Source organism: Euleptes europaea, chromosome 1, assembly GCF_029931775.1.
Source record: "Euleptes europaea isolate rEulEur1 chromosome 1, rEulEur1.hap1, whole genome shotgun sequence".
NCBI classification, from domain to species: domain Eukaryota; kingdom Metazoa; phylum Chordata; class Lepidosauria; order Squamata; family Sphaerodactylidae; genus Euleptes; species Euleptes europaea.
In genome coordinates this window covers 80,899,066-80,913,185 of record NC_079312.1, presented here as the reverse complement: position 1 = coordinate 80,913,185, position 14,120 = coordinate 80,899,066, and the positions used below count along the sequence as shown (strand labels likewise).

Here is a 14,120-nt window from a genome sequence, read left to right as displayed (position 1 = left end):
GGATTGTTGCAGTCAGTATTCCACTTGCAAATCAGAGTGGCTGGGCACAGGTTCTTTCAAAAGACAAGGTTTATTCTCCTGTGAATCTCAAGTTTTAGACCTTTAACATGGTCTTAGAATCAAAAGGCATTCCAAGAGACTGGTATTGTGATCAAGAATGGGTTTCTGACTACACAGATGGAAGCATACCAAAGGCTTAATTGCATTGATATTTCATGTTATCTGGGCCCTACCAAAAAAAAAAAAAAAGTGCGCAAAGCGAAGCCAGGGTGATGGTGTTTTGCACTGAATAATTGATTTCACATTTAATATAGCACAGTGAGACCCCAGTAGATTTTTTCCCTAGTAAAAACAGAAGATGTTGAAGCCCCACCACTGTGAATGCTCGTATGCCAATATTGCTAGTGCTGAAGTCAATGTGAGTTTAATTGCAGCAATATCAGCTTCACTAGCAGCTACAAATAAGAGCAAGCAGATTTAATTCCCTCTCTTTCTCTACTTCCTCTCCCTCTCGTCTTGCATCTGCTATGCTTACTTAACCTCCAGGTACCTACTTAAACCCCCCCCCAGCTAAATAGCAATAATGAACAAATAGAGTCAACAGTGTGGTGTCTAATCACCTGTCTGTTGTGTTTAACATCAGCAGTCCTTTTGCTTATGTGCATAACATCCTCAGCCTTGCAACACACTAGGGGCTAACTTTCCCATTTCTTAGCACACTCAGCTAATAGCAAGGCATGTGTACATATTAAAGTGGTGCATTGCTGGCCGTGGTGGGAGGATGCACTAGGTGAGCCTCCCTGCACTTTTCAACCCCACTCTATAAGTACCGGGTAGAAACATTGCAAAGCACTTCGCGAATTTTGGAATTCTACTGATGTTGTCAAATCTAGTTTCTTACTTTACATTGCAACCCTAATTAGAGCTAAGCAGAAGTCCATTGTCTTCAGTAGTCTTGGAAGGGTATAGCGCTACTTAGCACTGGAGAGATGGTGGCAACGGTAAAAAGGCAAAATGACAAGACGTTTGGCCAAATGTGATCCAACTTCATTTTCAGTTCTTGAGCAGTAGTATTTTAATGAATAAGATGAAAAAACCATGCGAGAGCTACCCCAGATGTTAGATCGCAGCACCCCGCACTGTGTATTCAGCAGAGGTGAGTGTTGCACACCCAAAGTGTTTAGAATCTGTACCCAAGTACTCTGAAGATTAGATCCACTCACACAATCATTTTCTCTTAACCCACCCTGGCTTTTCACTCCCAAATACACATATACATGGCAAATAGAAACTGTTCGGCATGAGCACAGCCAACATGATTTGATAAGCCCACCTTCTAATGAGGGCTGAGTAGTTACATAAGAACAAAAGAAAAGCCCTGCTGGATCAGACCAAGGCCCATCAAGTCCAGCAGTCTGTTCACACAGTGGCCAACCAGGAGTCTCTAGGAAAACAAACAACACAACTGCAGCAGCATTATCCTGCCTGTGTTCCACAGCACCTAATATATTCAACATGTTCCTCTGATCCTGGAGAGAATAGGTATGCATCATGACTAGTATCCATTTTTACTTGTAGCCATGAATAGCCCTCTCCTCCATGAACATGTCCACTCCCCTCTTAAAGCCTTCCAAGTTGGCAGCCAACATCACATCCTGGGGCAGGGAGTTCCACAATTTAATTGTGTGTTGTGTGAAGAAAGACTTCCTTTTATTGGAATCTCTCGCCCTCCAGCTTCAGCAGATCACCCCGCATTCTAGTATTATGAGAGAGGAAGAAAAGCTTCTTCCTGTCCACTCTCTCCGTACCATGCATAATTTTATAGACCTCTATCATGTATTTTATTTATTTATTTATTTATTCAAATTTATAACCCGCCCTCATCCCCAGCGAACCTTAACCACCTTCTTTCCAAGCTAAACAGCCCTAAGCGTTTTAACCGCTCCTCATAGGGCAGTTGCTCTACCCCCCATGATCATTTTGGTTGCTCTTTTCTGCACCTTCTCAAGCTCTGCAATGTCCTTTTTTAGGTGTGGTGACCAGAACTGTACACAGTATTCCAAGTGTGGTCTCACCATAGATTTGTACAAGGGCATACGAAAGCACAAGTTGTACTCCAAATGAGTCTTGTGGTCATCCCTCCCACTCCATGCATAGTGAAATTGAGGCAGAAAAGAAAGTGAATGGACTTACACACTATGAATTGGTATTTGGTGTCCATTCATCAAGCTCATATTACATGGTATGCTATTAACAGTAAGGCTGTATAGCTTTCCTTGGTTCCACTAACAAGGCCTAAAATTTGTAAACTAGATTTCTTCAGAAGTATGACTTTGTGAGTCTCTAAGTATGATGGGAAAGTCAGGGAAGAGATTGGTTAGGCTTACAAGAGACAGAAGATTGCACTCAATGTATGTTTTCTCAATACTCCTCTGTTACAACTTTACCTCTCCCCTCCAAAATGCTAAGCACTAGAGCTCACTGTAATAAACACATGGCATAGCTTAAAGTCACTGTCTGTGCTCACAAGCCGTGGTTGCAAATATATACAACGTTGGTTTCAAAAAGGAAGCCTGAACAGTTCCAATCACAAACCTTTGCAGCTGCCAGAAACACAGGTTCCTCTACAGGAAGATGCTGAAATAGTACTCCTTTTCTGAAAAGATCTTTTTTACACATCAAACAAAAATGGTGTTTTAACCTTATTTCCATACTATTTTAATGCTCTATTTGAGAAAATGGATTTCTGGGGACATAATTGTCTAGGGATTTCTACAAAGCTCTGATCGATTGAAGCCCAGCAGCAAAGGGATATCAATTTGAGAAGAAGAAGAAGAAGTGAAAGTCTCTGGGTGTAAAGTTAGACCATAGTAGAACTAAAAATAATTTTGCAAAACTACAGCCTTACCCACATGGGTAAAGAAATAAACAAACGTGTGCTGTGGCCTGTCTCCGTTTTTTGTTTACCTCTTTTGTAGCAGGGCATACGCTAAGGTCAAGGGGAAAGTCTGCTAAAAGATCAATTGAGTCACTCCTTCTGCCTTGAGTGGGGACAATTCTCACAGATTATTATTATTTTTACATTCACAGGAAATTCCAATGAGATGGGCTCTACAACTGCATTTGACAATTTGTAGTTACAACTAACTTGTCCCGTTGATGGGACTAATTCTCCGCTAACTTTAGCTGGACTGACTAACGGCTTACAAATGCTCACAGACCTATCTATATCTCCACCCAACTGCCTCTTACAACTTCATATGTCTGAGTAGCTTCAAAGGCATCCAACGAGGTTTAGATAAACAGATACTTAGATAAATGGAAATGCTTTTTGCATAGAGTTACAAGCCTGCTCTGATGACCATGAAATACCAAGAACAAGGGTTCAGACTATGATATCCAGTAGTGGATCTATTTCTATAACTATACAACATTGCATGGAGAAAGGCTCTGCCATATTGTGTGGAAACGGTTTTTCCCTTGCAACATTTGATTAGCCACAAATAATTCTGTTTTCCAGCTGCAGACTAGTTTCTCATTCTTTTTTTACGAAGGTGGGGAGGGGGGCATAAAGCGACGTATAGAGCAGGCCTTAAATGTAGAGAATGTATTCTTTCCCAAAAGCACTAAGCCAAAAGGTGCTCGTTATTGTTCCAGGGATCTCGCCCCTGAGATGCCAGCCAGCTTACCGATGTGAATTAACTAAAATTCCTGCCTCGCTAATATGCTCATTTTGAATGCTTCTCAAACATTCGCATGGAAACAACTCTAGCGTAAATATCCCAGAACAAATGGCTGTATATTATACAGGAGGGAGCAGTTGGGCTGCCAGACTGGGAAAGCACTAGGCCATCTGGCCCAGGCAGCCTCTCCAAAATCCTCAGCTTTGTTTTCACCCCCGGACTCCAAACAACACATTTTCCACTGTGATGAGTTTACATTTCCACAAACACACAGGTCCTGATCAGGCATGCAAATTTCAAACTTCTGCGTTCTTCTCTTTAAGAGGAAATTAAAATCACCTGCACTTTTTGACATATAACCAAAGGGGACACGGGAGCTGCTAAAACCTGGCTCGACTGCAAACTTTCTCTCCATCGTTTCAAAAGCATGTTGTGCTCAATAGCCTGGATTCTGCCGAGTCCTTTTCTGAATGGATTCATAATATTTTAATCACATATGTGCCAGCCAAAGAACCATGCCATGTGCAGCCTGGGGAGCTGATGGAATCACTGTGTGCATTTGAGCAGTAGGATTGCGCCATAAGTGGAAAAATACATTTATTTCAAGAATCCGAAGCTCAAGGGAGAAAACGTATATCATAAAGCTGAATGAATCCAAAACAGTATGTGCCTGTGACCTGCTATTTCTACAATGTCTTGCATATTACTTGAAGGAAAGTTCTCCTGAAATCAGCCTGTAGTTACTTCCAGACAGTATGTTACAACTGAGCTGTGAGGAAATCCATACTAAAGAGATTCATCTAATACGCAGCCTTTTCAATGTTGTTTATTACAGTGTGCTTGCCAAGACAACCATTCCAATGCTGCAATGCACACACAACCTCTACTTTTTATATCTTTGATAGCCCCAAAGCCAAGTGCGATTTTGATGTACAGCACCATTCACACACTGAGCACCTGACAAATGGTAAACTTCAGGTACCCCACGAAAGTTTCAAGGCCAATTCACTTTTTCAGCGCAAGGCATTGGTTTATACACATACACACACACAGAATTAACAGATGTGGCCAGCTCCCTCTGAAGACTGTGGCAAGACTGATCTGAGTAAGACTGCAGATGATGACAGGATCCACAGTGCAAGCCTAAACAGAGGTTCACACTTCTAAAACCCATCGATTTCTATGGATGTGACTCTGTTTAGGATTGCACAGTCTCATATTCGTTGTAATACCCAACAAAAATGCATGTTAGAAGTTACTCAAGTACCTCCCCACTTAGGTCCGCAGTGCTAGTCCTATGAATAAACAATTTTGAGATTTCAGATCCAAAATATGGATTTCTGTAACTAAGCCTGTCTATTCTTTAGCTTGTTGAAAATACAACAAAATTTGAATGCTTTTTCCCAGCTTGGGTAACATTAGTATGACCTGCTCTGTTATAGATAGCAATATCCAAAAGCCCACTGTCTTTCCAAGCACAACAATCAGCCAGATATGACAAGAAAGAAATCTACTAAGTAATAGCAACAACGATAACTTCATATAAATAACAATGCAACAACAGCCACAGTGCATGAAAACAAACACACCGACAGAGAGAAAACGCGGTTAATTTGCTGTATTGAACAACTGGCTACGTTTTGAAGGATATCTATGACCATCACATTGCAGTCTTTAAACTAAAAACAATTTTGTGTTTAATAACGAGAGTGTCTCTTTGTGGATATATTCCTAGAGGGTAAAGAAAGAAACCCATCTATTTAAGCATTCACTTTTGGGGATATTTTTAAAATATTGACAGAAGTGTCTGTGAACATAAATCTAGGGAAATCACTGATATCTTTAGCTGACACCACCCTGTTAAAACATGCATGTTCCTGCCACTGTTTCATTTAAAAGTCATCATTCCATTATCCAATTTGTTCTGAGTCTTCAGAATGGGAACACTACCCCTCTAAGTATGCTGACAATATGTATTTAACTTGCATTAAAAATTGAAGAAAATTTTAACCAGGCTTTGCCCAATTTAATTACAAGCTGAAAGTTACTCCAGACTCTGCTGTATTATTCACACTCTGTGCTAAAGTATATGCGGCATCTCCGCATTTGGACACGTTGGCATATGTAGCGCAGACCTTCCTGTAGAACCCTTGAAATACAAGCTCCAAGCCGTCCCCCTCCCCCAAAAACTGCATTTCAAGGAGAAATCTAGCAAACATCTTTGCTTTCTAGAAATAGTAATAGGACCATAGCACCACTTTTTTTTCGAAAAGACCAATTTAAAAAAAAAAATCTATGCTGTAACAATTCTGAGTATGTTCTGTACCTAATAAAAAAAGCAAATGTGTTTTGGCAGAACATCTTTGCAACTATCACACTGTTATTTCTTCATCCTCACACAGATGGGCTTTCATACTTTTTTCTCTGTTAACTTTACCCTGTAAATCTGAGTTTTGCACTTTCAAACTCTTATTCAGGAATTTTAATCCCTCCCCCTTTGAAGAAAGAAAGAAAGAAAGAAAGAAAGAAAGAAAGAAAGAAAGAAAGAAAGAAAGAAAGAAAGAAAGAAAGAAAGAAAGAAAGAAAGAAAGAAAGAAAGAAGGAAAGGAAAGGAAAGGAAAGGAAAGGAAAGGAAAGGAAAGGAAAGGAAAGGAAAGGAAAGGAAAGGAAAGGAAAGGAAAGGAAGGAAGGAAGGAAGGAAGGAAGGAAGGAAGGAAGGAAGGAAGGAAGGAAGGAAGGAAGGAAGGAAGGAAGAAAGAAAGAAAGAAAGAAAGAAAGAAAGAAAGAAAGAAAGAAAGAAAGAAAGAAAGAAAGAAAGAAAGAAAGAAAGAAAATTTCCAAAACGGCAGTGGTTTGTGTCTGTATTATAAATGCTACAAATAAACTAAAGCAGCAAACCTGTACAGTGAGGCTGTTTAAAGCTCTCTGAAGTTAACAGGATTTACCCAAGTGTCTAACTGCATGCAGGATTGCAGTTCATATATCTTTTCCTTTAGAATCACATAGATGATTCGAAAATGATACAATCATAGGCAAAGTGCTTTATTAAGGAAAAGATTTCAAAGCTGTTAGGACCCAAAATAGTGGCTTTCCATGAGGTATCATAATCACAAAGGGAGGGAAACGTTATTTCCTGAATAATGGTAGTTTGGAAACTATTCAGATATAACATTTAGTGATATTTTTGTACAGTCATTAATGAAATCATGCCCCCCTTTTTTAAAAAAAACCAAAAAATGAATCTATTTATTTATTTAGAAAGGTTTCTGCCTCTTTAAATATGAGCTCATAGATCTGTGACAGTCAATTTGGACTGACACTCAACAGTTTTACTTCCCAAGATGTGTTGTAAAAGAGATTCAGATCCTACAGCCTATGAAGTGTTTTTAGAAAAGCATCGTTTTATCTGACTGATGGAATTGCCTACCATACTGCCTCACTTTTTTTTCTTTTCCCCCCATTGTAAGACAGCCATCAATAGCAGGAAAAGAGTTTCTGGGTGCATCAAAGACCCGTGCTCTAAAACAAACTCAACACCTTGACCTTTCTGGTTTGGTGTCAAAAGGCACTAAAAACAAAGGCAAGCAACGAAAGTTTTAGAAGGCAGTATCTGAAACATTCAGAAGCTGGTTTATAAATATGTGTGTGGAATATGATGATTTAATCTGACCTTTCAAATAGGGCACCCCTCCCCAATCTTTCTGCAGGAAAAAGAAAGAATTTGGGTAGGACCACATTCATGACTTGTCAAAACATAATGAAAGCCAGTTACATTGAATTTAAAAGCTTTTTTAATGCTAGCAAATTATTAGGATTTTAAAGTGTGTTTAATTAAATCAATGCACAACAATATTACGGTATCCTCCTTTTCCTTATAAATCTCTGTTGTATGTGTGTCATCTTGTACCTGTAAACACAATTGTGTGCCTCTGACTGTGTACACACTATTCAGCCCCCTAAATTAAATGCCACGCAGAAAATGACCCTCCATCACAGGGGGCTCTCTCTATATTACAGATCAAAAATAGAGTTATCTTTTAATGTAACATTTCTAAAATAATTACTTATCCTCCCTGCATACATTTCACTGCCTGGTTGTACAATGCAGGCGCCAACCTTTCATGATTTAATCACTGTCCCTATAAAACACTAACAGAGTAACTGCAAATAAGCAAAGGATAAATATTTGCTACATTGGCTGGCTGCTGTTTGGGGCGCGTGTGTTTGTTTTCTATTTCTTTTCATTCGCATAATTAAAGTGTGTGTGTGTGTGTGTGTAGGAGGGGGGTAGATTCTTGTGATCTAAAAGCCTTCAGGGAGCATGAAGATGTAACCTTTATGTTTTTTATAGTTTCTGTACATGATTTAAACTTTGGATTTGGGGGAAACAAAACAAAAAAAAAGCATCCCCTCTTTTGCTCCTGAATAAAACGGTCCCCTGCTAGTCTCAATTGGATCTCCTCTGATACCGCCCTCGACAAAATCGATAAGCCAGGATGATTCTGCACCTTTAAGGCCGCCGTTCGTTCACCCCGCCCTGGCTCTCGGCCAATCTGCAACCAAGAGCAGGAGCCGCTTTGGGGCTGCGGGATCCGCCCATCGCGACCCAACCCCAACCCCGCCAGCTCTTGAGAACGTGACTCAAAGCCGCATCCGAAGCGCGGCTGGGTCGAAAACGGGGGACTCGATCCCTCCCAAACGGGAAGGTGCCGGGCGCTTCTCACGGCTCCTTGACGGGGTGGGGAGGGGGCTTGTCCTCCCCCTGCGAGGTTAAGAGCCACGAACTTTGCTCCCTCGGCCTGGAAGTCGTTACGACCGGCTTTTCAAGGAGCGGGGCTTTGGGAAAGGGCGATCTGGGGGATGGGGAGCGAGGGATGGCATGCCCTGTCCGCACGTGCATTCGAGCTTCCCTCCAGCAGTCAAACTAATTGACCCGTGGGAGGGTTTGCCTGGGGGCTGCCGCTCTCTGGGGGCGCGTTTTCCCCACCCGAGGTCTCAAAACTCTGCACGGGGGCTGATTGTTGAGACTGGGGGGGGGTTGATGGGGGACGCGTGCATCGAGAGAGCGGCCAACCCCAGGCAAAACCTCCCGTGCGTAAATGGCTAGTGAGTCAATAAAGAACCCACCCAAAGTTTTCATCTCTCTCTCTTCCCGCCCCCATTAAGTGCGTGCGTGTTTGCCCCCGGAGACAACTGGCTTTTTGCAAGCAACTTTAGCAACACTTTTGCAAACTCTCCCTGTATCATGAGGCTGCAATCTCGGTTACTCGGAAGTCCGATCGGTTGGATAAAGCGGGGCTTACTTTTAAACAAACACGTGTTGGATCGGGCAGCGGGAGGGTCTTTTGGTGATGGCTCATCTGTGTCAGGGTGGAGGGGGGGAGCGAGCCTTCTCACACGGAGAGGGCTGGGATGGACGGTCTATCTCGGCCCACAAAAGGCACAGGCTTCATTACGCGCCTTGAACCCCCCCCCTCCAGCCGCCAGTGCCGGAGCGCTGGCCCCCTAAGGAGCCGGAGCGACTCGGCCAGCTTCCAGCCCGCCGCTTCTCCCTGCTCAACCCCAGCCGAATCCAACGCCGCATCTCCCCCCCCAAAAAAAACCCAACCCCATTTCATTCAAGAAGGCTCGCAATGAATGAAGCCAAGCAAAACTTACTTGTTTCGTCATGGAGTCGATTAAGCGGACGTAAAAATCCTGTTCTGTTCGTATTCCTAGAGGAGGGGAGAAGGTGGAGGCGGGGGGGGGGCAAAAACACAAGGACCCAAATCAGTGTCAGCATCGTCAACGGAAAGAACGCAGACGAACAACAGCCGTTTGTGCATGGCAGGTTTCGCCTTGGGTTTGCCCCTCTCTAGATGCACATTTTTTCCCCAATCCAAATGCTCAAAACTTTAAAAAGCCCCCCGTGCAGAGTTTGGAGAGAGAGCAGCAAATCTAGAGAGCAGCAAAACCTCCCGTGCATAAGTGACAGCGCTTTTCTCCCACTGCATTTGCCCCTGACTTGGCTGTCCCAACACGGGGCGGAAAGGCCTTGCTCTTCGCGAGTGTTGATTAATACCAGGCCGCAGTACACCCAATGCACACGATAGTATTTGGGGGGCGGCAGTGGGTTCATAATATATTAGTTCCGCGAACAGTTTTAAAAGAAGACACAAGAGACACTTCTTTTCTTTTCTTTTTTTACACACACTTATTGTGGAGGATCCATAATAAGTTTTAAAAGGAGACACTTCTTTTCTTTCTTTTCTTTTTTTACACACTTATTGTGGAGGATCCACAATAAGTTTTAAAAGGAGACACTTCTTTTCTTTTCTTTCTTTTCTTTTTTTACACACACTTATTGTGGAGGATCCTCTCTTCTGGCCCTCCCGTCAAGGAGGTTGTAATCCCCTCCCTTCCTTCGGAGACCTTCCGGTGCCCCTTTGCCCCTATTTGACTGGAGATGATAACAGCCACACTTCCTCTCCTAGCTCCAACCCCCCAGCCCCGCTCCGCCCAAAGCAGGGGAAGAGGCACGATTCTAGCAAGAAGAGAGAACTGTAGGCGTGGGGGGGGTTGCTTTGGGTTTGCCGCTCTCTACATGCACATTTGCCCAACAAGAGATGGAGTGACTCAATAAAGGAAGCCACGGCCTTCAATGTGCAGGATCTGAGCAGGGCTGTCAAAGACAGGACTTTTTGGAGGACTTTCATTCATAGGGTCGCCATGAGTCGGAAGCGACTGGGCGGCACTTAACCCACACACATGCACATTTTCCCCATCCGAACTTAACAATAAGCCCCCCCCCCAAAAAAAGCAGAGTTGTGAGAATTCGGGTGGCGAAAAGGTGCACCTAGAGAGCGGCAAATACAAAGCAAAAACTCCCATGCATAAAAAAAGAGAGGTTTGCTCCATTTTATTTGGGTTTCGGCTGCTTTGACCGAGGTGGAATGTGATGGCTGGCAAAGTGGGAATTGCAAACAAGAGCTCAGCAGCGTTTGAAGAATTGGGGGGAGGGAGCCAGAGAGGTTTCGCTGGGGTGCAGACTCTTACAGCATCGCCTTCCAGGGCCAGACCCCTTGCTTGCCTCCTCCTTTCGAGGGGTTGGGGGGGGTGTTTTACCGCCGGAGAACTCCCTAGAGGCCAAAAGGCGCTGCGAGCTGTCAGCGGGGTTAGGCTGAACAAGACCGGGGCTCACCATTGCTGTAGAGAAGCTGCAGCCGGTAATGAATCCCGTTGTTGGTCTTTTCACTGTTGGCTTCCTGACGGACACAAACACAAAGACAGAAAGAGAGGCGCAGTTTTGGAGATGTTCATTAGACGTTTCGATCTCAGGACAGCCCGCCGCTGCCACCCCCACCCCCGCGAGCCTTTTGGCCTCCAATTCACTGGGAGACTTGGAGGCTGGTGCCAAAGGGAAGGGGAGAGCTGGGATCCAAATCCCCTCCCCCAGGGTGGTTTTAAACCGAGGGGGTGTTTGCGGTGCTTCAAGAAACCACGTGTGTGGGGGGGGGAAGTCAAAAGTGATTCTTCGAGAGTTTGGAGGGCAAGTGGCGGGGGCCGAGGGGGGCAAGCAGGGATTTTGCAACGGGAAACAGCCCCCCCCCCCCAGTACATGCAGCGCCGCCAGCGGCAAAGCAGGAGTTTTAAGGGATGCATCTCTGGGTGCTTTCACACATCCTAAATAATGCACTTTCAATCCACTTTCAATGCACTTTAACAATAGTTTGCAAGTGGCATTTGCTGTTTCGCACAGTAAAATCCAGTGGCAAAGTGGATTGAAAGTGCATTATTCCGCATGTCTGAACATGGTTCTTTCAGTGGTGATGGGAGACGACTCCGACGCGGGTGCAATAGATTTAAAGCCCCTTCATCCACCACCACGCCGCCCCGGTACTTACTTTCTCCTTTTCCACGAAGCCCACGAAGGCGGTGCGCTCGATCTCCACGGGCTGCCCCTGCCGATCGTACAGAGCCAGCACGAAGTGGAAGAAGTTGGATTTCCGCAGATTGGACGGCGGCTGCTTCTCGAAATGCGCCCGGGCCAGGCCCACCCCGCTGCGGCCAAAAGAGACCGGGTTAGAGAAAGCCAGGGAGACGCAAACAGCCCCCAGTCCATTCTTCTCTTCCAAACCCCTGGATTTTTTTTTTGGGGGGGGTCCTATATGCCATCCCACCCTTCCCACCCATCGGCCCATCACCCCCAGGGTATGAAGAATAGCGAGATCAGAGAAGGAAGCGGGGGGAGAAGTCAGAAACTCCTGGGTCCAGGTTCTTGCCAAGGGATCCCAAAGTCTCCCTGCAGTTTTCGAGCCGGCTTTCCATGCAAGGCGAGCGCACCGGGCCCTGCCGGGTCCCGAAACCCCATGTCAGCCGCAGGCGACCGGGCGGCTTCTCCAGCTTTTGTTCCGGGTTCCCCGAGCCTGGCTAGCCCAGCGGGGGGTGGGGGGGAGGGAGGCAAAGAAAGGGCCAGCTGATGGATCCGGCTCCTGGGGGGGGGGGGCGCTTCTATTCCCCGAGAGGGGAGACTGGCTCCTCGGAGGAAAAGGGGAGAAGCCATGCAACTTGTTCAAGCAGCGTTCATTGCCTCCGCTTTCTCCTGGAGGGTCACTGAAATAGCAGGCCGTTTGCAATATCCCCCTCCCCACCCTGGCCTGAGCTGTCAGGAACTCGACCATGCGCCTTCTCTTTCCGCCTGAGCCTTTGCAGCGGCTTGGAGCCCGGCATCTTTGGAGCTGGGTAAAGACCCCAAAGGGCGGACGGAGGGTGGGGGGAGAATCGTTCGCTATTCCAGCCTTTGGGCCGCCCCTACAGAACTTTCTCATCCGAAGTGAGTTCGGGGAGGGGGAGGGAAGAGAGGTGGGGGGGGTGAGGAACGAAGGGAGATGCCCCAGAAGATGTCAACATTGAAGCGAAGGGTTCACGCCTAGTTCCGGATCCAGATCTGAAGATGGGCTGAAATGAGCGCGTGTGTTAAATTGTTTAGGAACAAGTCCCATTGCAAACAATTGGTCTTACATTCGAGTAAGCCTGGACGGGCTGGGGCGGTAAGATTGAAAGATGCCCTGCGTGTAGTTTTGTGCTTGGGAAGGGGTGGCAGAGAGGGTGTGTGGAGGGCACTTGCAAATAAATACATGGGTGTTAGGGTCTGTGCAAAGGACTCTAGCTTTAGCAAGGGGGGGGGGTAAGAAACAAGCTGACTTGGTTTACGTGTGTATGAAAAGTTATTTAGGTCTTTCCAACTCACGGAAAGTGAAGCTTTAGGAGACAAGACAGAATGCAAATTGAAAGCGTCCCGCTATTGATTACTTTTTTTTGGGGGGGGGAATGATAATGCCGGGAAACAATAAGCAGTAAATACATCCTGGGCACAGTTTTGCTTCTTCAAGGGGATCGTGGGAGCATCGGCGGCAGAAACGTGCGCATTGGTTCTATTTCTGACAAACCCCCCTTCCTTAAGGAGGGGAAAAGTGAAAGTTGGAGTGATCGGCCTTGGTGTATATTGTTTAGCAAAGCGAAGGAAAGGAAAGGAAAGGAAAGGAAAGGAAAGGAAAGGAAAGGAAAGGAAAGGAAAGGAAAGGAAAGAAAGAAAGAAAGAAAGAAAGAAAGAAAGAAAGAAAGAAAGAAAGAAAGAAAGAAAGAAAGAAAGAAAGAAAGAAAGAAAGAAAGCCCCTGTTCCTCAGAAGCCAATTGGAAATACTATAAAAACTGGGGCCGCGGTAGCCAAAGAATCTGCTGGTCTCCACCTAACACGCAAAGTCTTTTTCTCCTGGCGGCTTGCTGTCGTAGGAATGCCCCCGCCGCCCGTCAGCTGCAGACCCGAGGCCGGCTGGAGCGCAGGACTTGCGAGCGGGGAAGGGGAAGGCAGCAGGGCAGAGGGAGCGACGGATGCTGCCGCCGCCGCCGCCGCCGGCGCGGAGCCTACGTACCTCTGGGCGGCCGTGTTCGCGTCCAGGACGCCGGCTCCCTGCATCCAGGTCCTGACCGCGTTCATCCCCGCGCCGAGGGGCTCTTCCTTCATGCTGCTCCCACTCCTCTGAATGCTTTCCTGAATCCCAAACATGAATTAAAACCAGCCAAAGCCCTTCCCTTCTTCTTTAAAAAGAAAAATAAAGGAAAGACAAGGTGGGGGGAGGGACAAAAAAATAAAATAAAAAGCACAGCACAAGACAACAACAAAGAGTGTCGATGAGGATTTTTTTTTAAAAAAAAAATCTCGCTCGGGAGTTTCTTTCTCTTTCTTGCGCCTGGCGGAATCAAAGGGGATCAGAGGAAATCAAACACAGACATTGGAGGAGAAGAAAAGAATCCACGGGGGGGGGGGGGACCCGGGTCGCCCCCCGGGGTCGGCGGCGGATGCTCTCGGCTGCCTGGGGGGCTGGTTCTTCCCGAGGGTGGCCTCGGGGCGCGCGCGCGCGCGTGCCTTCGCTTCCTCTCTCCCGTGGTCTTGTCCGC

The 14,120-nt window shown here is 45.9% G+C and overlaps 1 protein-coding gene across 6 annotated transcripts in view; it reads right to left on the bottom strand.

The window, feature by feature from the left end:
• Positions 1-13,745, bottom strand: part of EBF1 (EBF transcription factor 1) — a 394,943-nt gene extending 381,198 nt beyond the window's left edge. For all 6 annotated transcript variants that reach the window (XM_056856959.1, XM_056856963.1, XM_056856964.1 and 3 more), the window contains exons 1-4: positions 13,595-13,745; positions 11,567-11,723; positions 10,864-10,927; positions 9,342-9,397 (exon numbers count right to left, since the gene is read on the bottom strand). In XM_056856959.1, the coding sequence (XP_056712937.1) occupies positions 9,342-9,397; positions 10,864-10,927; positions 11,567-11,723; positions 13,595-13,728 (411 nt within the window). In that variant the 5' untranslated portion in view covers positions 13,729-13,745. The remainder of the gene's footprint in view (positions 1-9,341; positions 9,398-10,863; positions 10,928-11,566; positions 11,724-13,594) is intronic.
• Between the last annotated feature and the right edge of the window lie 375 nt (positions 13,746-14,120).